The sequence below is a fragment of the Sturnira hondurensis genome, unplaced genomic scaffold (genome assembly GCF_014824575.4).
Source record: "Sturnira hondurensis isolate 20B ecotype Veracruz unplaced genomic scaffold, ASM1482457v3 Scaffold0010448, whole genome shotgun sequence".
In the NCBI taxonomy this organism is placed as follows: domain Eukaryota; kingdom Metazoa; phylum Chordata; class Mammalia; order Chiroptera; family Phyllostomidae; genus Sturnira; species Sturnira hondurensis.
This window is the reverse complement of record NW_028083079.1, coordinates 5,006,577-5,031,204: the sequence shown is the minus strand read 5'-3', so window position 1 is coordinate 5,031,204 and position 24,628 is coordinate 5,006,577. Positions and strand designations below refer to the sequence as shown.

General features: G+C 44.9%; 1 protein-coding gene across 2 annotated transcripts in view; it reads left to right on the top strand.

Annotated features, from left to right (window-relative positions):
• The window catches only part of BRINP1 (BMP/retinoic acid inducible neural specific 1), a 381,254-nt gene that overhangs the window by 341,900 nt on the left and 14,726 nt on the right, over positions 1-24,628 (top strand). For both annotated transcript variants that reach the window (XM_037059155.1, XM_037059154.1), the window contains exons 6-7: positions 9,066-9,302; positions 14,026-14,248. In XM_037059155.1, the coding sequence (XP_036915050.1) occupies positions 9,066-9,302; positions 14,026-14,248 (460 nt within the window). The remainder of the gene's footprint in view (positions 1-9,065; positions 9,303-14,025; positions 14,249-24,628) is intronic.

Below are 24,628 nucleotides of genomic sequence, written 5' to 3'. Positions count from 1 at the left end.
TAAGAGAATGCAGAGAAATATTTTTAAAAATAGCTGTAGTCCCCAAGAATCATGATTTATAGCTATGGATGCAAAACAAATATGTGCCGAAATTAGTGGTCAGGTCCTTTTGTATCATCTGAACACCTGTCTCTTTCACTGCTGAGCTGAAGTTAATATAGCTTCAGGTTTCCAGCTGTGATGTTGGGACAGATAGCAGGTCCTGCTCATGAAGGAGGGATGGCTCCAGAGAGAGGTGGGGCGTGCTGGGCACAGAGCAGGGAACCAGTCCTCTCTGCAGTGTGATCTGTGTACATTCATCTTCCTTCCGACACATTTACTGGTGCCCTAGGTGACCGGGAAATGGAGATAAACAAGCCATTGCCTTTTCTACTCCAGGAGCTCACACACCAGGAGGAACATGAACATAGACATACATAGCATGATGTGATCAGTGTTCTGGTAGAATCTGAGCTATGCGCAGGGTGCTTCGGGATAGCAACAGGAGGGTGCCTGAGATTGCCAAAGGCCTCCAGGGAAAGCACAGAAAACAGATGAGGAAATGATATTAATTGAACAATGGTCATATACTAGGACTCTAACATGTGTCATATAATTGGTTTCGTTTTCCAATTCGTGAGGTATAATTTACATCCAAAATAAGTTACCCTTTTGAAGTGAACGGGTTCTGTGATTTGACAAACATATTCAATCAGGCAATCACGATACACCACAATCAAAATATAAAATTGTTCACTTAATTTTGACACCAGCACTGCAACAGAAGCTTTAATGAGCAAACTGAGAATTAGAACAGTTAAGCCTCTTGGACTTAACTTCCCAAGGTCATGCAGTTAATAACAGCTGGGCCAGCATTTGAATAGGAGGGAACTTGGCCCATGAGGACAGAGCCAGGGCTGTGGCAGGTTGTAGCAAAGCAAGGGAGCCAGGTTAGGGAAGAACTTGGAGAACTCTGCTGATCTAGGATCAGGCCACACAGAGTCTTCTAGGTGTCAGGTTTGGATTTTACCGTTTGTTCTATGGAGAAACTTTTGCTTAAATGGAGTCGACCTCTTCTTGAAGCTTGAAGGCATCCTTCATGTATAAATTTTATGAAGTTAATTATAAAAGTATGCTTACCTTTTTATCCTTGGTGATTTCATAGTTTAGACCATTTCCTCCTTTTTTAAAGTTAAAATGGTCACGTATAAGTTTCCCACCCCTCATGCCTTTGTCAGTATAAACCCTGCTCCATTTTTAATTTTTATGTGTTCTTTCATTGTGGATCTCCCTCACCAAAAGGTGAGTTCCATGAGCACAAGAATTTTGTTTCCAGTTTCCGGTCTTTTCTCCAGAGCCCAGAAGAGTGTCTGACACATGGTCACTAATTGATCTTTGCTTAATAAATGAATGAATGGTGTGGTAGAGAGTAGACTCTTAGAAAATCAAAGTTGAAAGAATCTTAATGAGCAATCAGTTCAGAGGCTGGCGAACTTTTTTCGGGAAAGAGCCAGATGGCCTTAGGATTTGCGTGCCGCCCTCAGTTGCTGTTGCGAATACTCATCTCTGTCGTAGTGATGTGGAAGCAGCTATAGGCAATCGTTAGATCTCTGTGGCTCTGCTGCAATACAACTAATCTACAAAAACAGGGGGTGGGATAAGTTGGCACCTAGGTCATAGTTTTCCCACTCCTGTGTCTACTAGTGTAGACCAGGTTATGCTGTGCTAACAAAGAGTCCCTGAATCTCAGGGGCTGGCAAAAGGAGATGCTCCTTTTCCTGATGCTACAACATGGTCACAGTCCATGGTGATTCCACTCATCTGGTGGCCTCAATATGGAACATTGCTGTTCCCCTGGGGTTGGGGAAAGACAAACCCATGAACCCCCTTGTTGGTTCTTCTTACTTCATTTTGGAAGGTGCATACATCACGTCCACCCCCATTTGATTGGCCAAAACATGTTATGTGAACTCACCTGGGTTCAGGACAGAGCCATGCAGTGTTTTCAAAGGGAGGACACTGCAGGTAGGGCCACTGAATATGAGTTAATGACAAGCCAATCTACCATGTGCCATTTGGACCTTGGGTTCTTTAAAACATTCTTAGTGTATCAGCCTTCAAATTCTGCTGAGGAAGGAGTTCTCTGCCTACTGGAGCATCCCATGTCATTGAGCCTCAGAACTTCTGATAGTGAAAATGGATTTTTCATCCAAGGGCTCCAAGTCTACTCCAAAGATCCTACAGAGTAGATGACGATACCTTGGGACAGAAAAGGTGACTCTCTCCAGAAGAGGGAGCCAGAACCCACCCACTCTTCCCCCAGGTAGCTGCCTTTCTTTATTTCCCAGAGAGCAAATGACCCATCTCGGAGACAGGGCTGAACTTCTGAATGAGATCATAGCCTTTTTGCCCTTTCTGCACAGTTTCACCCGGTGAATTATTGTCTTATTTTCATTCCACTCCAATGAGCTGTCAGCGATGGATACCGTAACTCACAGCAATAGAAACACAAACAGATGGGTAATTGACCTGCATGCCTTCATTACGCTGGAGTTCAGAATGGCTGTTGGAGCCATAAAGTCCTCTATCTGCCAGTCTGAAATCACAAGGCTTTCACGAGGAAGGGGATCAGGAGGACTTTTAGCAAAAGGTTCAGTCCTTGTTGTTTTCCCTACCTCGTGCTTTTCAGAAATAGACCGAACTTGACAAGCACAGCTTAGCAGGTACAAGACAACAGCTGGGACTCCTATAGGGCTTGGAGGTATCTACGGGGAGCCACATTCTGATGCAAGCACAGGATAGAAAAAATGATGTTCAACCAAAATAGAACCTAACCTGGATTTCCCCCCTTCCCCTTAGCACTGCATGAGATCATGCATTTAATATCTAATGAAATAGGTCAGAAAAGAGGGAGTCCATCAAAAAATAGTACTATACTAAGTAATTAGGATATGAACTAAAATAAAACAATGCTGAGGGAAAAAAAAAACAGAAAAATACATGATCTTTGCTTTGAACAAGACTTTGATTGATCCAAGGTATTCACACACTAATCTTTGCTCATGGTAAGCCCTCTGCCTGGAACAGGGTGGCTGCCCTTGGTCTATTCAAGGCCACGCTCAGGTTTCAAGGCTCTGTCCACATCCCACACACATCACCAAGTGTCCCGTAATTTCTGTCTCCAGACTTATTTTCTTTCATCTCCATAATAGATCACTGGCATTCAACATTTGAAATATATTTCTCAAACATCGTCTGCTACTGTGTACCAGACATGGTGCTAACTTTTTACAATTGAATTATCAATGAAGGTTTTTGTCTATTATTTTAAAAATTTGTGCCTTAGTTTTGAATCTCCAAGGAGCCCCTCGGTGTCCTTAGACGGTCAGGGTGCATCTGCTTCAACAATTCCTCACATACCTTGTTGAAGAAGGAGGGTGAGTTCTTACCAACAAACGAGCAGGATCATGATCAGAGAGGAAGGTTGGACTAGAATCTCCATATCTCAGAAGGACCTTTAGCTTTTGTTGATCAGATCTTCTTTCCCAGCTATTTCGTAACAGTCACCGAAACCAGGTGCTTGCTTTTGGTAGCAATAATATTGACGATGTTATTGGAGGTCTCCAGGATCCTTCAGCAATCCTGAAAGGTCTTGTTACTTTAGCGGCACCCTCCCTCCCCCAGTGGTTGAAACTCAACAATACAGTGAGCCTTCCCTGCACACTCCTCCAATCTCGGGTACAGTCCCTGCCTGCGAGGAACAAGGATCCTTGACTTTTGTTGCCGTTCATCTAATGAGCTGACAGATCTCTGCTCTATGTCATTTTTCCCTTCAGAATTGTGATCTTCTCTGAGGCACCAGAACTCTTTCTTCTCTATAGAATTTGGAAGCAAGTAGATAAACAAAGGAAGAAAATGATGAACCTTAATCGGAAAAGAAGGAGATTATTAAGTCAGTTCTTAGTTGGACGTTCCACTGCCTGAGACCTTGGCCTGTGGTGTTTTCATTTTCTGGTCTGTTTTTCCTGTGGATCTTCCATCCCCTAATCCATCGGGTCTCAGCCTAAAGGCCTCCCCTTCCAGGAGAGCCTCTTTGACCACCCCCACTCTATTCTAGGTTAGACGTCCTTCCTCTTGTTCCCCCAGCAGCTTTGTGCTTCTGGTAGAGCACTGTTCTCGCTGCATCCAGGCAGCTTGGTTAGTTATACGTCTGTCTCCTTCCTACGCTGTGAGGCTTGCAAAGGCAGAGAGTTGCCTGCCTCATTCACCCTGGTATCCATGGCAGGGGTGTCTGGCACATAGTAGGGTTTAAGCAATATGTGTGGAAAGAAGGGAAGAGAGATGGGGGGAAAAGGAAAGATAGAAAGAAGAAGAGAAGGAGGGAGAGAGCTTGTCTCTTTCTCTTCCTATAAAGGCACTAATCCTATCAGGGAGGCTCACCCTCATGAACTAATCAGCTCCCAATGGCCCCACCTCCTAATACTAGGGGGTAGAGTTTCAACATAATGAATTTGGGGGGGATGCACACATTCAGGCCCTGACAACCAGGCTCTTGTTTAAGTGCTGTTTATGCCTTTTTTTGGCCTCAGTTACTCCTCATAACAGCCCTGGAAGATGGCTATTGGGGTTTTTAATTTCACAGGCGAGAAACCCGAGTTTAGAGAGTCTGTAACACTCCCAGAAGGCCCTCTGCACCAGAGCAACTGCAGGAACGCTAAGCCAGGATTCTGTCTCAGTTTTCACACTTGTCCGCTGGAGGGGTGGGAGGACCCTCCAATGTTTCAAGACTCAACTGGATTGAGTCTGTTACTGTAGCTGTGGGGCTTTGGGCTGATCACCTAGCTTTTCAATTCTAACATCTTCTAAATCTAAAGGGACAGCATGTTTTTCTGTTGGGATAAAACATAGGATAGTTTTTTGTTTTAATTTGACAAATGAGTTCACGAACCCTACACTGGGCTTGGCCTTAACTTACACTCTGGCCCTGTAAAGGAAAGGCGAGGCCCTGCTCCCTAATGCTCCCCTTCTAATGGGGGAGATGGAAAAATAAACATGAAAGCAATTTAAGAAGATAGTTTCATTAAGTAATGAATCCTGCGAAGAAGGTAGAGAGGCGTGTTAACATGGGGGGTCTGGGAAGGCTGGAATGCAGGACAACGCAGAAGGCGGAGCCTGGGAAAAAGAGTATTCTAGGCTCAGGGAAGGGTAAGTGCAGAGACTGTTGGGCTATGACTGGCACACGGAGGCACTGGAAAAGGACAGGGTGCCTGGTGTGTTCTGAATAAAGAAGATAAGGTTAGGAGACGAGAGGAAGGAGGGAGACCAGAAAACAGAGCTATTTCACTGTGTGCTGGAGAGAATAAGAAATCATATTTCAGACTGTAGAAAATACAGAAAACATTGGGAGGTGTATGTGTTGAACGTGAGGTGGGAGGAAGGAGGACTGAGGAGAGTGGGCAAAAGCAGGCAAAGAGAAGGCGACGTGGGTGTTCCCACATCTACATTGCCCACGCACTCTGCGGAACACCGAAACATTCCATTTTAAAGTGTAACAAGCTTTTTTCCCAAAGTATAATGAGATTGAGGGGGAAATATTCCATATGTTTAGTGTGGGTGAATTGGTGTTCAAATGCAGCTCTCAACTATTGCCTTCCTGGGTTTTGTGAAGCAAAATTTATATGCTTGGCAATAACAGTGGCCTTTTTTTCTCCCTCTCTCTCCCTCATTTTCTCAGTTTTCCTTTCTCTGTGTGTGTGTGTGTCTTTGGGAACTGTGGGGACAGAATATTCCAACCTAGCCAGCAGCTGTATATCTTTCAAGCAGTGGTTCCAGAGGCCAAATCCCCCTCCAAATTATTTACGACTCCCATTGAAGCCTGCCGGATTCAGGCGCCCATCTAGGAGGTCAGCAATGGGTCTCTTTGTTGGACGCAGGTCATCAGGAGACATGGCTCTGGCGGTGACTGCTCTGTGAACCTCCGCTGCTGTAGAAATGGTTATGTAACTTTAAAACAGTAATGACATTTTGCAGAAAAGTGCTTTTTAATTGCTATGTCTTCATTATTCTCTTTCAAATTTGCCCAGGAGACTCAGCCTCAGAGACAGCTCACGTGTTCTGAGTTTCCATTTTTAAAGAGCAGTCAGTTTTGCGTTTCAGCTTCTCCCACAAGCCCCCCAACCCAAAACTTCATCTGTTTTCCATTGCATTAAATAGGGTAGGTAATATTGCCTTTTGTATCCTTGCCAAACAGAGAAATGGTTTGACGCAATTTTCTAAAAATGCTCTCCCCAAATTCCTTTTGGGCTGGGACCAAGAATAGAATATTTTATCCCCTACAAAGGGGAGAAAGAAAATGATGAGCAAGCTAGAAAAATAGGACTGCGGGTATAGTCTATAGAATTCCTTTAAGCAACAGAAACTCAACCCCAATCCATGGACTCAGATGCCTATAGGGGATAGGAATCAGCTAAAAATAAATTTTGCTTTGGAAGGGAAAACTGTGATACAGATAAAATGACTCAATAATGCATACTCAGAAAGAATTGTAGACTTAGTTTAGAGGAAACTTTTCTGCATAATTTGACTTGTTTTGCCCACCTTTCGGTATTATATCCCTGTACAGCAAGCCCTTCCGGGCAGCCACCCAAACTCGTGAGGACCCGTGCTGATCGGTGTGGCCCTCACCCAGGCTCAAAGAGACCCACTGCCCAAGCTGGGCAGCTCTATCTGGTAGAACGCCTTCCATGCACGTTCACATAGGATACACCTTCCTGAATAGCCCTCCCAGCACTGCCGGTTCAACAGGCCTAGAATGCCTAACCCTGCTTCTTGTGAAATCTCTCTAAATATCTAAAGACTGCCTTCTGAGTGTCATTTTCTTTTGATTAAATACCCACAGCTATTGTTCATGCATTCTGTAGATTCTGTTGAAACTTTAAAAAACTTTAATCAGAGGAGTACCATTATCACATCATCTACAAAAGGGATAATTAACATCTACTTGCTATATGCCAGGAACGGTTTTAGACATTTTGCAGAAATTCTTGCACTTAGTCCTCCCAACAACCTTCTGATGTAAGTACTAAAAGTATTTTCATGTTATAGAAAAGAAAATGAAGTCTTAGAAAGGGAGAATAAGTTGTTTGAGATGACTCAAGTAGTGAGGGAGGAGCCTGACTCTAGCAATGTCTGGTTTTTAGCTACCTCATTGTGGTTTCCAACCTCACGACATGCTGGAGGCCCACGCTTCATTTCCACAATGCCTCTCTCCAATAGTCTTTTTGAGATGCCATATGAACACCACTTGAAATGATGGAGATTTGGTTTTTTTTTTTTAAAGATTTTATTTATTTATTTATCTTTAGAGGGGAAGGAGAGAGGGAGAGAAACATCAATGTATGGTTGCCTTTCGTGCGTCCCCTGCTGGTAATTAGCCTGCAAGGAACCAGCCTGCAACCCAGGCATGTGCCCTGACTGGGAATTGAACTGCGATCGTCTGGTTCACAGGCCCGCGCTCAATCCACTGAGCTACGCCAGCCAGGGCAAGATTTGTTTTTTAAAAATAATTTGAAGGCGAGAGAAGGAAAGATAAAAGTCTAGAGAGACAAATGTGAAGTAGAGAGGGAAAGAAAAGCTGAGTTTATTCAGCAAATCCCTGATGAGTAGGGTGGGGAATGTCCCTGAAGCATGAATGATAAAAAATTAATCCAAACAACAGTTCTCTTTCGCACAGTGGGTAGTAAAACCATTAAGCTCATACCCATTGGTGGCTAAAACTGTTATCAGCTCCACATGAAGTAGAGAGAAATGTCCCAGGTGAAAGTACATTAATGGACTAATTTAAGTCTGAGTTGTCTTACTGTCTGGGCACCAGAGGCTATGCTGACATTTCAAGGGCACAGGAGGAGAGCTCATGCCCAGATAAACCCTTCTCCATCATTGGCTCTGAGGATTCAGACTTTGATAAGTTCAAGTATAGAGAAAAGATCATGAGATGTAGTAAAGAGTACTCACCACCAACAACTGGCTTGTCACCTTCCCTCAGTGGGCCCTGGCTTCTTCATGTTTAAAGCAAAAAAAAAAAAAAAAAAAGAGAGAGAGAGAGAGAGAAAGAGAGAAAGAAAATTAAGTCTCTGGTTTTACTTTTCACTGATATTTTTTGATACAGTGGTCTTATGAAATTATATTGCTCTTGACATTTCATTCTTACCCTTGGAATTTACCAAAGTATCCCCATTATCCACAGAATGAAGTTCAAATTCCTTAGGTTTAAGCTCTTTGCACTCTGGCACCTGCTCCTTTCTAATACCTGCTCTCCTACAGAAGCCCCCCCCCCCATCCAAGTTCAATGCATTCACAGATACATTATGTCTTTTTTGTTGTTGTTCCTCTCTTCAGAATATTCCTCCTGTTCCTCTTACAAGATGATTTCTTATTTACTTTTCAACCAGCCCAAATACCATCTCCTCTACAAAGGTTTCCCTGCTCTCCAAGCCATGGTATTTGCAGTCTTCGGCTGCGCGTTGCCTCCCAGGGCCGTCTCTGCTTCGGGTCTATAAAGCCGCATTATGATGGTGTGTGTCTCTGTCTATCCCTGCTGATTACATTGCGAACTCCCCAAGGGCTGCGAGCGTGTCTTTTTTAATCTTCCTTTTTTATCTCTGTAGACCTACTGCCTAGCTGAGGACTTGTGCTTCATAAATAGGGTTCATAAATATTTGAAGAAAGGAAAAGGAAAGAAATGAAGGACATACGAAAAAAATAAACAATAATCTTGTGTTTTCCAACAAGGATTTTCTCCCCAAATAGAAAAGGTATATACCAGACCCCAGTCTTAATATAACAGAACAGAGTATGCATTTCAGAGATGGCCAAGGTCAGGACCTGATACGTTGAAGTAGAAGCAATGCTACTGGAGGCCTCACCAATTATGACCTGTTGGGATGTACGCAGGCTCCGAGGTATTTTGGTTACAGTACCCAGGGAGAAAGCTAGCAGCTTCGGATTCCTGCCCGTCACCTTTTGAAGCTGTTAATGAAACACCTCCTTAAACCCCTCCGTTTCCTCTTCTTGCTCTTCTCAAACAGGCCTGCAGATCATCTTCCCTCAGTACCTGCAAGAGAAGTTTGTGCAGTCGGCCCTGAGCTACATCATGTGCAACGGCGAGGGCGAGTACGTGTGCCGGGACAGCCAGTGCCGATGCCAGTGTGCGGAGGAGTTTCCCCAGTGCAACTGCCCCATCACCGACATCCAGATCATGGAGTACACGCTGGCCAACATGGCCAAGTCTTGGGCCGAAGCTTACAAGGACCTGGAGAATTCAGGTGGGGAGCCTGGCGTGTTCCTGCTGTGGGAATGGCCCCGAGCCAAGTCCAGGAGAGGAAACGGCCGGGCTGGGATTAGGCTGCTGTGGGGGATGAGTGACTGACACCGGGTGCCCCTTTCCACTTTGGAGAGTCCAGAGCAAGGTCTAGTAGCTGCCATGGGGTAGGGCACGCACTAAATCTCCACCGAGTGAGATCATGAATAGTGTAATCAGGTCTGTGGTCCTGTGATGTATTGTCTTTGTTGGACCCGGGAGACAGAGAGAGGACTGCACATAGGGAGCCTCTGGGGAGTGGAGAGTTAACCATATCTGTATTATTTCCCAAGTCTGTCGGTCTCTCTGAATCGACAAACACACATGCACATATGTAAATATATATACGTATATATACATATACATGTCGATGTTCATAGAGATACCCAAAGAATTCACAGACTGTCAGCACTAGAAGTCACTGCTCAGGTCGCTGAGCTATTTCCTGCTTTTCACGGCTCAGAGGAAGAAAGTCTGTCAGCTAAGGCCATGACGTGGGTGAGGTGCAGAGTTGGATCTGAGCCCTCCTGCTGCTTCTAGTTAATGGGAAAACCAAGCCTCGCTCACATAACCATGCAGATAATTGACATTTTAATCATATCCGAAGAATGGGAAGCTACTGTGAGCCCATCACACAGAGCTTGACGAGGTTGACGAGGTCAGGAGGGTCAGGGAGGCCACCCTGAGGAAGAGCAGAGTCTGAGTGTCTGACTGTCGTGCGGAGATGGCAGGGTGAGTGCAAGCCAACCAGCGGGAGGCCACTCCCAGGAGGCGAGGAGAGAGATGGCTTGTGACTTGGGTTAGAGCAACGGCGAAGGGAGTCCTAAGGGAAAACGTGCAGTGATGCTGAGCTAGTTCCAAGGGAGAACTAGCAGGCCTTGATAAAGGAAGAGCGAGATGAGATCCAAGAACTCCTTTTAGGTCTGTTTGTCAGACACTTTGATGGATGTGGGTACCATTCACGGAGCTGGAACACCCTGCACAGTTTGGAAAGAAAACTGTGTGTTCAGTTTGAACATGCAAAGGTTGGGAATCCTTGAGACTTCTGTGAAGAGATGCCAAATAATGGCATAAAGAATGTGCTCAGATATCTGTTAAATAAATGGACATAGAGAGAGCACATTACTGTTTTAAAAACAACTTTATATTCCCTAAATCTATTACAAGAACCGCATTAGAGTAAGTAATGATGTTGCTGTACTGTAGAGAGGGGAGGGTGCCAAGACCCAGTGTCTTCCCCAGGGTTACACAGTAAATGATGGAGCCGGTGATAGAATCCCTGATTCCAGACCCAGTGCTCACAGCAGCTTTTGTACCTTATTAATTCCACTTTACCCCCAGTCCTCAGTTCCCTCATCTGATAAATGAGAGGACATGTTTATGTGTTTAATTCTTGAATTTATTCAAATATGTAGCCAACAACCCTTTTGATCAAACAAAATCATACCTTGGAGCTACTGTGTAGCAGAGATAAAAGCTGAGCTCTGTTGAGCTGTATTTGAAAACCACTGGTTTCCATGAACTCCAAGTCCCCAACCAGCTCTGAGCGCACACGATGCATCAGTGATTCTGCTCTTAAAAGGTCAAGCAGCTCCAATGGAGCCGTGGATGCCTTAAGAATCTGCACCCATTAGTCCATTTAAAATCTTGGGAATGCATAAAAGCGAGAGGTTCAGAATGGAAATGTATTGTGATGGTTATTTGGCCTCAAACAAAGGAAGCGTTTGATGACATGCTTTTGCAAGAGATTCTCCCCATTGCTAAAAAGCAGAAAAGAATGCAAAGCCATACACACAAGCAATAAGGGTCTTGAGCATGTGGTCCTTATTCCTAAGGGAAATAACTGCTTTGAGTGGGTGGGTGGGATGCTGTTGTGCTGAGATTTTGCAGAGTAATAGTCCATGGAAATTATTGGTGCCATGCTTTCTCCCCAGAGGAGCACACATTTACTTGAGATACCCTGTACTTATCCATCTGATATGTTTTTACCCATTAAGACAAATCCATCCATCCATACACATCTTTGCAGTGTGTGCATGTGTACTTTCCTCAATCTTATTTCAGCACCAGGTAATGTGGAGGATTTCTGACCAGCTAAATGTAAAAGCCATAGATTCTTCGGTGGCTCCATAGTTTGGTGGTCAAATAAATGGGACCAAGTTCACGTGCACGAATGGGAGTCTGCTTGTCCTTATTGGGAGAGGACCCTTCCACTTTTAGTCAAGAAAGTATTGGGTTGGCCAAAAAGCCCATTTAGTTTTTTTCCGTAAAATAAAAGACACAGTTTTCATTGTCCCCAACAACTTTATTGATTGCAGTATTTTGAGTATGTCTCCTGTCTCCCACATGGTGGAACATGGATTGTTCTCAATTACTGTCTTGATTTGATGGCTGTCAACTTCAGCTGGTCTAACCAACCCTGGAGCCTCATCCAGAGAGAAATCTCCAGCACGAGACTTCGCAAACCACTTTTGACACATTTGATCACTCATAGCACCTTCTCCATACACTGCACAAACCTTTCTTTGTGCTTCAGTTGCGTTTTAACCTCTCTTAAAATAATAAAGCATAATATGCCGGAAATGTGTATTTTCTTCCCTCCTCAATATTAAAGTAGCTACACAAAAATTTCACTAACTTTCGTTAAGTATTTTTTAGATGCACGCTGATAATACAGCAGTCACAATACAATCTAACAAAGTTGTTTAAAATGAGGGTAAAGACTGCTAAGAGCTACTAGAGCCATCTTATGGGGGAAAAAAAGCCAAATGGACATGTTTGGCCAACTTTTAATCACTGTAACTTTTCAATTGTGTTTTCTTATCTGACCCAAATTCGGGTTCATGGGAAGGGCGGTGACCTCCAAGGTCAGTGGCGCCGTCTGCATGCATGCGTCCCACAGCAGCAGCACTGGCCTGGCCCGGGCAGCAGAGTCTAGGCCAGCACCCTGCCTGCAGCCTGCTCACTGAATGTCCCCATCACTCAGCCCTGTGTCATCCTCTCAACCTTCTGCTGCCGTCCTTTGAGCACTTCCTGTATTTTGGGAACTATTTAGGCAGATACAGTCCTGTGTCACTGTTTCAACATTTGAATTAGGTGCTACTGTACCTGCTTGACAGATGGGGAAACTGAAGCGTCAGGAGATTAATGGTCGCCCAGCTGTTGTTGGGTGGGTGAGGCGCAGTCTGCAGGCATATGCGTGTCTCACTGTCAGTAATGCGGTGCCTGAATTCTCAAGGAGTCAGAGGCAGTTTTCCTGTACGTGTTTTCAGCACCTTTTATTGTTTCCCCCAATGCACTGATTTTCTTTTTGTGTGTTGCAAGTAAATGTAACATGCTAAGTAAGAGCATCCGATTCAGAGCCAGTCTAGAGTTCTATCATCATTGGCTGTGTGACCTTGGCAAGTTAATCTACTTCTCTGTGCCCGAGTTTCTAGAAAAGAGGGTACTAAAAGCACCCACCTCACAGGTCTGATATAAAACCACTTATATGTGTTTTTGTGTGTTTGGTGTTTAAGACTGAAGCTGGGGCTTAGTGAGAACTTTGTAAGCATTTTTTAAAAGTAAAACGAATGTCTAATATACCTGAAATTTTCTTGTAGGTTTTAGAACATAAAGTGAAAATATTGGGCTCAAGATCCATGTACATGTGCATTTTATTATCTGCATAATCTAATCATTTTACCTTTTCACCTGTGAAATGATTAACCTCTGAATTCTTTTAATTTCCCCACTAGCTGAAGGGGGGTGTGACCGAGTAGACCAATGAGAATTAGATCAGAAACCAGCAGTTCCAGTTTCAGCCCCGCCTCTTGGCACTCTTGGGTTGTTCTACCTTCAGAAAGCCATTTCTCACTTTGCGTTTCAGTTTCCCTATAAGCAGAATGAGAGAGCTGACCCAGATAATTTCTAAGTCTGTGTCAAGTCGTAGCACATGCTGACACTCGGAAACTGAGCACCGCGCAGAAGCAGAAACCTTCCCCCAGGAGTCTCAAGGGTTTGTCCCTGTCTCTTAAGCTGAAGTTTTCCAAAACGGGACGTGACATAAGACGTCATGAGCATACAACTTCCCTCCTGTATGACTGGGTCACACAGGAGGGATGTTGATCCATTTCAGTTCTCTGTCAGACCTGAAGAATACATCAAGGAGAATGTTTCAGTTGGTGCAGATATGTCCCTAACACCTATCTATCCCTTGCTCCTCTGTATTTCAAAGTGAGAGCAGGTCCAGGGGTTTGGTCAGGTAGCAGGTAATAGTATCTGGCCAGAATTTATTAACATTGTTTTGGTCCTACTTATTTTTACAGCTCCCGTTCTACTGAATACATGTGACCATGGTTTTCTGTGTACCTTAGAACTGAATAAAAATTGTGTTTAATTGACGCTGAGTAAATATACATCCAAGTGATAGTGAATGTTGTTGTCCAGTTGGCATTCAGAGGACAGAAGTTTGGGAAGCCCTGTCTTGCACAGGATGCAGGTTCACTCCCATAGCAGCCAAGTCAAAGACCTTCATGGAAAGCACAGTGGCCCCTGCATTTCCTCCTGGGAGCGGAGCAGGCCAGCGCCATGTTCAGGGGCCTCTAGCAAGTTAGTTTTATTTGCAGGCCTGCTCTGTTGGTTGGTGGGCCACCTCAGCTGGGGCCGTCGTGCTCAGCCCTTCTCTCCTGGCCTTTGTCTCCCACTAGATGAGTTTAAATCGTTTATGAAGCGTCTCCCCAGCAACCACTTCCTGACCATTGGGAGCATCCATCAGCACTGGGGCAACGACTGGGACCTACAGAACCGCTACAAGCTCCTGCAGAGCTCCATGGAGGCCCAGAGGCAGAAGATCCAACGCACCGCCCGCAAGCTCTTCGGCCTCAGCGTGCGCTGCCGCCACAATCCCAACCACCAGCTGCCTAGAGAGAGGTAAGCGCTGACCCCCTGTTCTGCCTCTGCAGGCTCGGACCTGTTACTAGCTTGCGTTTGTTCGCTGCAGGGGGGACACGCAATGCAGGTGAGGCATTTGGGGGTGTCAAGAGAGACTTGCGTTGTCCAGATGGACAGTTTTCTGGACCGTCTCTGGCTTCTCCCCCGCTGGCTCTGGCTGCCCTGAAACAACGGATTTCTCCCGGTTTCCTGACTACACCCTGGACTTTCAGCCTCTGTGTTCTGTCTGATCCATCTGACTGAGGAAGGGAACTAACTGACTGCCTTAGGAAATTATTCTGGTTGCTTAAAATGCATTTTCTCTTTCAATTTAAAACTACTTGGAAAAGCAGACCATTAGGATCACCATCTTAAGGGGGAAGAAACTGGCTTACCTAATTAATCATTCAACTGTTTGCTGAGGTCCTTTGATCAGGTAGGAGTAGAGTGAAGCAAGTAAGGCACCTGCCATGAACTATTTAAGGGGGCACACCCTTTCTGGGTCCTGTGAGTGAAGGGTCCTCACCTGAGAGTGAGCGCCTCCTTAAATGCCCAGGTGCCTCATCTGCCTAACTCTAGTCCCAGCCCTGCCTTTGATGTGCCAGGTGTGCTGATGAATGGCGAACACAGGGCAAACAAGCCAGATAGCATTTGCCAGACAGGCAAGCCAGACAGGGCGTATCTTCTCTCTCAGGGCCCACAGGGAAGGAGCTGGGATTTACATCCAGGTCTTTCAGGTTCCGTCTCCCATGGCATTTAGGAGCTGGCTGCATCTGGGGTTTTCTGTGGCTGTGGCTTGAGGGTTTCCACGCAGACACCGCAGGAGAGCAGAACACAGGTTCGGTTACTCTCCACCCTGCTTCAGCCGAAGCAGCTGTGCTCTCTCTCATTCGCCTCATATTTGGAGGTTGCGCGTTCAATGTCATTTGAAAAGAGATCTGCTCTTAAAACGATTGAGGCTAAGTCACATTCACTGAGGAGATTCTGTGTCAGCCACATATCAGTATACAGGAAGGAGTGTTACCCCCTGCACAGAGACCGAAAAACTGAAGTCAGGGAAGCAAAGTGATTGGTCGAAACCACAGTGTAAAAGTCAGCGGTTCTCAACGGGAGGTAATTTGTTTCCATTTAGAACTGTCTGAGGACGTTTCTCGTTGTCTTTATCAGGGTGGAGGTGCTATTGCACAGGGTGGCCCCTGCAGCAAGGTTAGAAGTCAGTGGCGGTGGAGTGTGGAAATCCTAACGTAAGAGGAAGAGACAAGATACCCCGACTCCATGAATCTAAATACTGTGTTCCTAGTCCCCGTGCTCTATGGGCTCTATTTAAAAATCACTCTGCTTGTGTAAGCATCCCAAGCACCCCCATCCACAAACCCGATTTACTCTCATTTTCTAAACTCAGAGCAAATGCTGCCTCTTTCATGAAGTCTTCCCAGATTGTACCAGCCAATACAGAAAGCTCCTTATTTTAAAATCCCATGAACCTAAAAGCCCTGCCTCATTCAGCATATTTTCTTGTCTTTTCCCATTATAAAACCTCTTTCTTCTACACTTGCTGTGCTCATCTCTGCTTTCTTTACTCCTTTCAAGCCCGAGCCCGTTGCTTTGCACAGAGCATGTGATAATTATATTGTGAATCAGAAAGGATTTCTCTGGCCGTTGCTCACTTGCTGCCATGCTGCAGAACCAGGGGCTGAGAACGAGGTTCCGTCTCAGAATGGTTTCCTTGTCGTCTGCAACAGATGCCGCAGCAGCCGCCATGAGTGAGTGTCTGAAGTAGGTTCCACTTAGATCCCTCCGGTGCCTGTCCTGTGACCTGCAGTGGGCACTTGGAGAGACTCGGAGATGACCGCAGGACACAGTGCCGCGAGTGATGTGTTTTATAGGAGGAGTGAGGAGCTCTGCTGGCCATCAGGAAAGCTCCATATATAGGGCTTGCTAGGGCTGACATAACGAAGTACCGCTTCCTGAGTGGTTTAAAGGGCATACTGATTCTCTCACGGCTCCAGAGGCTGGAAGTCTGAGATGGAGGTGTGGGCGGGGTTGGCTTCTCCTGAGGCCTCTCTTTGGTGGGTGTCTCCTCCCCGTGTCACATGGCCGTCCCTCTGTGTGTGGCTGTGCCCCAATCCCCTCTTTTTCTAAGGACACCCATCCTGTTGAATGAGGGCTTACTTCAGTGACTTTGTTTAACTTCATTGACATCTTTGAAGACCCTGTCTCTAAACAGAGTCGTACTCTGAGGCTCTGGGGTAAAGACTTGAACGTATGAATTGTGGGGAGATCTAATGCAGCATAAACACCATCTGGCTCTTGCTAAGATCCTTAGGTAAAGAAACTCTGCATCCCCGGGACTGACCACACTGAATGCACATCTGGTGGAAAAGGGTAATCGTTACCAGGTTTGCAAAAGACGTGCCTTCAGTGTTGCTGGCTGTCTAACTTCAGAGTATGAAGTGAAGGGTCCAAAGGCCCAAAGACGCTGGGAAGACAATGAAAAGTGAGAAGAAGGCCCAGGCAGAGCACAGAGCACCCAGGGAATGCCAGGTCTAGGGAAGGCTCAGGAGTTCCAGGAGAGGAGCTACAGGCATTCGAAGGGAGGAAGGAGGGACAGCTCCGGGTGATGGAAAGAACACTAGAAAAAATCAGGGGGCTGAGTTTGAGATCATGCCCTACCATTAGCAAGCTCTGTGACCCCTGAACAAGTCCCTTCCCTTTTCTGAGCACAGAGGCCCACTTCCTGTGCAAGCAGTCAGGTGTCGACAGCTTGAGGGGTCCTGTTTCCACCAGGACCTTCAAAGAAGGAACTCGCAGCCTTGCCTTCTCCCGTCCTGAGGTGAGAAAACCTGCCCGAATCATACCATCCCTCTTCCACTCACGTGGAGAGGATGTCTGGAATTCCACCTGGGCCAGTGTCTCAATTACACTCATTTAAGGGGTATTGAATCCTGGGTACTAGGGAACACAGGGCACAGAAACTTGGCCTGTGCTGGTCCGTTTGAGGCTGCACCTCCTTGCTGGTTGGGGGCTGCTTCCTGACATCTGAATCGAAGGCTATCATGAGCATTTCTCACACCGGCAGGCAGGATACCTCCTCGCCTCAGAGCACTGTCAGACAGAGGTGCTAACCCAGGGGATCTTGGGCCACCCGAGCTGAGCCAGCTGGAATTTGTACACGAACTGATCGCTAGGCTGCGCTTTGTCTGTGTGCCAGACTCTGTGGGGGCCAAGTCCGCCAAGCAGATGCTGTCACTACCACGCATGTCAGAGGGATTCTCACTTGAGTGGCAGACAGGTGGCATGCTGGAGACTCGGTGGGAGAGGGAAAGAGCTATAGCCACAGGCAGACGGGGTCTGCATCTTGGCTCCATCATTTGTCAGCCAACGGGCTTTATGCAAGTCCTTCACCTCCACTGCAGTGTGCCATAATAACACTTGCCTTCAGGTTAAGTGTGAGAATTAAGGTTTTAAAATTTAAAAAGCCTAGTAAATGCCTGCCTCTGTTAAAAGATAGTGGAATAGATACTAAGAGGGTGGGGGTTGGAGAGAGAGGGAAAGAGAGAGAGTTGTCACTTAGTATATGTGTCCTAAATGTTAGACACTGTTCTATGCATTACGTATCAACTAACTACTTTCCCCCTTACTGCGACCTTGAACCTAGGAATTCTTACTGTCTTACTATTCTTATTTTATAGATAAGGGAACTGAAGCATAGACAGTTAACTGATGTACCCAAGATCAATAAATATTATTATTTTATTTTATTTTTTCATTCACCATTTATCACCCTATAACCTCTTCCACCTCTACCCACAGGGTGTATAAATGGTGACTGAAAAGATTAAAAATAAAATAAAATACATTATTTTGTTACTACTTGAGAGAGGTATTTAGCTATAAACTATAGTGAAAAGCCAAATACAGTTAATGAGACCTTTGTTTCAAGGCATGCTGGGATCTGTGTACTGGGGTGGAACGCAGAGGGTGTTCTGCTTATCAGCTTGTGCAAAGCAGTTCTCTGAGACCAAAGGAAAGCTGTAAGACTTCTCACAACTCAGCTTTGGAAGCCAGAGACCATCACCTGAACTGTGTTCTATTGGCTAAAAGCCGAGTCCCAATTCAAAGGTGTGAATACTAGGAGGCGCAGGCCACTGGTGGCAAAAGGAGTCTTCCTTGGAGACAATTTACTACAGGATAAATTGAGTATAACAAGAGCTGGAGGTAACCATCCCATATGTAGGGAAAATGATAATAATAGCAAACACAAAATAATAATGACTGCTTATTGAGTAACTAGTGTAACCGGCAGTGTCGCCGCTTATACAAGAGCTCTGGGGGGCTTACTACCATCTTTGAGCCTCAATGTTCTTATCTGTAAAATGGGACTAATAATAGTACCAACCTCATAAGTCTGTTTTGGAGATTAAGTCCTATAACCCACATGAAATACTTAGAACAGTGTCTGGCAGGTGGAAAACGCTCAATATACCTTAGCTACTTTTCTTATTGTAATTTGTACCAGTCATCGATATTTTGCATATAAATTGTTTAGCCCACTATAAGGCTCCAGTGACTTTGAGTGTTGATGATAATGGCATATATTCTTTCATCTAATCCTTACAATATCTCTGTGAAGTTGATGCGATTGAGTTTGTTTCATAGATGAGAGAACTAATGAGTCAGATATGTAATGGCCATGTCCAAGGTCACAGGGCAGGTAAGTGACAGGAGTGCAATTGTCGTGCTGTCTCCATTGGCGGGCTCGGCAGTCAAGAGTCCTGTGCAGGTTTTCAGCAGTATGCGGTGCCTGGGAGAGGCAGCATGCTTGGTGGGTTCCCTGGGTCAAGTGTATGTTGATGCCAAAGGCAGGGTTAGCTCATCAAGGTCATGGGGTGAAGGACCAGGGTTTACAGACTCGGATATGGTGTGCTGAGATTCGGGGAATGGCCCCCGCTGTGGAGCCCCGAATCAGTCCTGAGGCCCAGGCAGAAATGCAGACAGATGGCATCAGGCGCATCTCCAGTATTTAGAGAGAAGAGGTCAGGTTCAGCGCAGGACAGCGCAGCAAGCGTTTTCTGGGAGCTTCCTCTGCATTGAGCTCTGGAAGCATCAAAACAAGTGAGACTCATCCACCCCAAGGTTTAGGGCTTGTCGGAATGCAAGATATTTCCAGACCACACTTGCCAATGGTGGGGTCCAACATCCAATCAAAAGTTTACTGGGTGCACATAATGTATAAGGTTATTGGGGGACCCAGGGATACCGTGGTTGATTTCCTTTAGCTTATGTAGGAGCTGGCCTTAGTGTCAAGGCACTGTGATTGGACAGGTCAAGGGAAGGCTGGAACCCACAAGGAAGGTTCCTGAGCATTGTTTGGTTACCAGGAGATCTTGGCATTGGGCAGTTGAAAAGGAGGAAAGATTGGGAGGTGGACTTTCACTTTGGTCACTACTATGATTGACACTTGGGACTTAATGCCCATCTGCAAATGGGCATCATAGTTTCTTCGTGCCTCAGGGGGTCTGTGTCTGGAAGCACTTTGTAAACTCTGAGTACTCTAGGAAAGGGGGTCATGCAAGTAGGGTGAACTTGAAACCAAAGTCGTAAGGAAGAGAATGAAGCTGAGCTTAGGCCCAAAGCAATATTTAATAGTCAGGCTTCTAAGGCATTTGCTAGGCACCAGGCGCTGCTTGACCCACTTTCACCTCATTTAACCAGGTAGCACCAACACATCCCATTGTATGAATGGGGAGATTAAGGAACAGAGATGTCACGTGGCTTGCTGAAGCTTGTACAGCAAATAAGGGCAAGATTCCTTTCCTATAACCTCTGTGCTGTTCTACCTGCCTGAGGCAGGATGGTCCAAGGTGATAGATGACCTGCCTAGAATACACTGTGTTATCGGGGAAATCTCCTCTTATTAAAAAGGAAGGAAGGAAGAAGTGAAGAAGAAAGAAAAGAGGGAGAGAAAGAGGGAAAAATAAGGTAGGAAGGACGTGTGAGAACAAAAGAGCCATGCCGAATTAGCTCACTTCCGTGCGATTCCACAAATATTTACTGACCCCCTGGTCTCCCAGCCCTGTGCCAGATGCTTTTAAAAGGCACAAGCAACAGGGCCCTGGCCAGTGTCACTCAGTTGGTTAAAGTGTCATCCTGTAAACGGAAAGGTCACTGATTCAAATCCTGGTCAGGGCACATGCCTGGGTGGTGGGTTTGGTCCCAGGTCCGGGGTGTGTGCAAGATGGAACGATGTATCTCTCTCACATCTATGTTTCTCTTCCTCTCTCTCTCTCCATCCCTTCTTTTCTCTCTCTGTCTCTCAATGAAAAAAGGTCTACTATTAGAGAGAGAGAGACAAGCAATAGGGCCTTTGTCCTCAAAATCTCAGTTCCTAGCATCACAGCGTGTTGAAGAGGACACTGGTTTGAACCAGGAGGCCTGAGTTCTCTCCCTGGCTCTGGCCGGGAGCAGGTGCTCTGGAGAACCCTGGGCACCACACCCATGCCTTGCAGGGGTGCAGTGCAGATTAGGTTACGGACAGTTAATTACCCCCCACCTTGAGTGCCACCTTTTATCCATTGTTATGGAATTCTGAATCAAAGCTCATTTGGGAAAAATAAGGTGACGCTTTTTTCCCCCTAAAACTGTTTGGAAATCACCAGGCTCAGTGTCTCTGAGGTCCTTCCCAGCTCTGAGAGGGATATCACAGAGAATGAGCAATAGTTCAACTCCCAAATATCGGTAGAAGGTCAGTAATTGGATCTTTGGGTGGTAGTGCTTTCAGGTGATACTAATTAGTCCATTTTAATGGGTAGTAGCTGAGAGTTCAAACTAAGATCTTTCTTCCCCCAAAATACAATGGCCTTTTACCTAAATCTCTCTGAATCTAATCACTTTCCAATCTATGTTACAGGCAGCAATCAGAATTATTACCTAAGAATCAAATTCTGTCTCTTCACTGGCTGCTTAAAACCTTTTGGTGACTAATCACCACTTTTAGGAGGAGGAGCAGAAACTTAAGATGACCTTCAAGGCTGCCATGATCTGGCCCCGCCTACCACTCTCACGCTGGCCTTCCCACATTTCCTTGGCTCTCTCAGCTGCCCTGTGACCTATCTCCTTTTTTCTTTTTTTAAAATTAAATGTATTGGGATGACATTGGTTGAAGATTAAGTAAGTTTCCGTTGCACAGTTTTATAATACATCCTCTGTATACCTCCTTTCAGTTCACTGGGTGCTCCCTCCCACTCTACAGGCTTCACGTGGCTGTTCCCTCCACCTGGAATGAGCCTTCCTGGTTCCTTCATCTTCCTTTGTCGTGGTAGCTTCTATGTGCCCTTCGGACCTCAGCACTAAAGGCTGCAATCCTTGTGCCTAAAGGCCGCGTTGCACACTTTCCTGGTGTGCTGACCTCCCAAATGAAGCCCAAATGGCAGTTTACCATTATTCCCTCATTTGTCTACTTATTGACGCCTGCCTCTCTGTGAGATTTATCAGCTCCAGGCATGCGTCTGTAACCACATTCTCCACCACTCATCAGCATCATGTCCTAGCACATGGGAGCTGTTCAAGTCACTTTGTTCAATCCATGGACAAATCCATTATTTTCTACTTGGGAGGGAGATCCCCAAGGCATGTTGACATGATCTTTTAAAATTATGTCCATGGCCAGGTAAATAATCTACAGATTTTCCACCTGTGTAGTATATATTTCTGTCATCTTCCTCATTCACAAATGAAGAAACTAAGGCCAAAGGGAGTTAAGTGACTTGCTCAAGGTCACTCAGGGAATTTGTGAACAGACCTCAGCTCTAAGTTGGGCGCTCAGACTGTGACGATGGTCCAGACCGTGGTAGAAAGGGAACTGTAAGAGGAGATTGGTTTCAACTGACCTGGATTCAAATCCTGAAAGTATTGTATCCTCCTGGAGAAGCAAAACAACAACAACAACAGAGAGCAAAAATAGATACTTCTTATAGTCCATTAATTCAACGAAATGAAAAATTCCTAGCACCAAGCAGGTGCTTAATGTCACTGTGATTTGATGTTTCTTCCCTATATCCCATTACCTGGTTTTAGTAGAGGTTATAAAATCATGAGGCAAAGCGGATTCATGGAACCTTAACTTGAGGGCAAGCACTCTAATTATTGGCATTTTCCAATGACTCTTGGTCTTTGGTTTATTTTTACTTCCCATATTCACACGGCCTTGACCCAGCAGTCCAGTCCAGGCCTTAGCCAAACACAATGTAATTATGCATTGTTGAGATGAAAATCTCTTGGCAGAATCCACGTCAAGCTCCAATCCTGGGGCCATACCTTCTGAACCCATGTCAGCTTTTAACATATTTCCTGTTCTGCACAATGCTTAATTGGTGTCTGTGGAAAGTTTCTGCCTACCAAGATAATCATTATCTCTCTTATGATGACCCTCAATATCCACGCTGATTTTGATTCTTCTCTCTGAACTCATACGTACTTGCGTCTGGATTTCATCTCCGTAGACACATGCAGGGGGGCAGACAAATGTGACTTCTTCTGTTTTATTGAACTGAAGTCGGGTTTAGTTTATTAGACTGACGGATCCTGCTCTGCCACTTATTAGATGCATGACCTCCAAAAATCTCTAAGCCCGTCTGAGTCTTCTGTTTCCTCATCTGTGTGATCGGGGTAATAGGAGTAGCTGCCCTGTGGAGTTTTGTGACCCAGTCAATTATATGATGACTGTGAAAACTCCTCATAAGCTATAAAGAAATGAACAGATACAATGTTAATACAGTCAAGAGCACAGCAATAGTAGATCCTAGGTGTTTGATGAAGACACTTTCTGCTTCCAAGAAACGTATGTTTCCATTAGAGAAGATCAAGCATGCGCCCCACACAATCTAATAATATAGCAGGGAGGCAATGGACCTTAAGAAACTTAGACTTCAGCTCCTGAAGTCTGACAGGCCAAGAAGCGTGGCTGCCATTCTAACATTGTAACCTTGGCACAGTATTAAGTTGTCTGAGCTTCAGTTCCTAATTGGTATTCATAATGAAAATCAATAAAAGAACATATAAACCACTTTCAGCATATAGTAAGAACTCAAAGCATAAGGATCCTTGCCAGATAAATTAGATACCAATAATTTGTCAGTTAATTGAAAGAGGTATGTTAAATTAGGGAATCCTAAGATGTATATATGCTGCACATACATAAATACATTTTACTTTAACTTAAAATATATACATATATATTCCTGGGCCAGCCTTTCCAAATAGGGCCAAACTTTTTTTTGTATGATGTGGCTATATTCTATTTGACATTTTACTAGCTTCCTTGCATATTCCTGACCAATATTTGTATAATAGTTCCAATTTTAGCTTATTCAAAGTGGAGCAGTAATCTGAAAACTCTTAAGAAATAATATAAATGTTTGTAGAATTTTACAAATTTTTCCTAACTTTCTTGGACACTCCCCCTTTATTTAAATGGATGGGATTTTTTTCAGTAACTGATCTTTGTAGAATTTTTTCATAGAATTCAAGTTAGTTTCCACAGAAAAAGCTCATTATTTCATCAATTTATTTGCTTTTAATTCCACGATAAAATAATAACCAATATGACTAGCAAACAGGTTTGGGAACACAGAAAACTGACTCTCAGTAAGTGTGCTTGTCACTTGGAGGGAACAGAAGCCTGCAGGTGTGTGGGACTGTGACTAACCAGCCATGAGTATCAGATGCGCTGTGATCCTCACTCCCCACCTTCACCTCATGGAAGGGGGGGTGTCAGGTGTGTGTCAGGTCACTCACATGAAGGTCAGTTGTGAGCTTGCCCTGAGACAGAATCTCTTATTATTAGTAATTTGCCACTATTACTGGAGCAACTTGCTCAAGGTCATATAGTAAGAAAAAGAAAGTTGTGATAATAGTTAACACAGATTGACCATCTATTATGTACCATACACATAGTTTTCAATGCTTACATATATGTACTCATTTAATCCTTTCAACATCCCTGTAAAACATACTCTGTTATACTTTCCATTTTATAAATACAGAATTTGAATAGCAACAATGGCAAAAAGAGAGACATACATTCCTCCTGGGAAGACTGGAGAATTCCTTTCCCTTTTTGCATGGATTCCTCTTTTCATCCTAAAAATTTCATATTGAACCCCCAGTTCATAAGGACGCTTGGCCGGCTCGCTGGACCAGTTTGTGGTGTTCTGCAGTGTATCTCACTGCATCCCGCTGAGTGGTTTTCTAATACTTGGCACGTTTGCCATTGTCTATTTGGTCCCAGACTTTCCCTGCTTGACCAAAAATGCTATGAAGGCAGGGACTTGTTGTTCTCTTGCTCAGCAGGGTACCTTCCTTCCCAAAGTGACGGGGTGC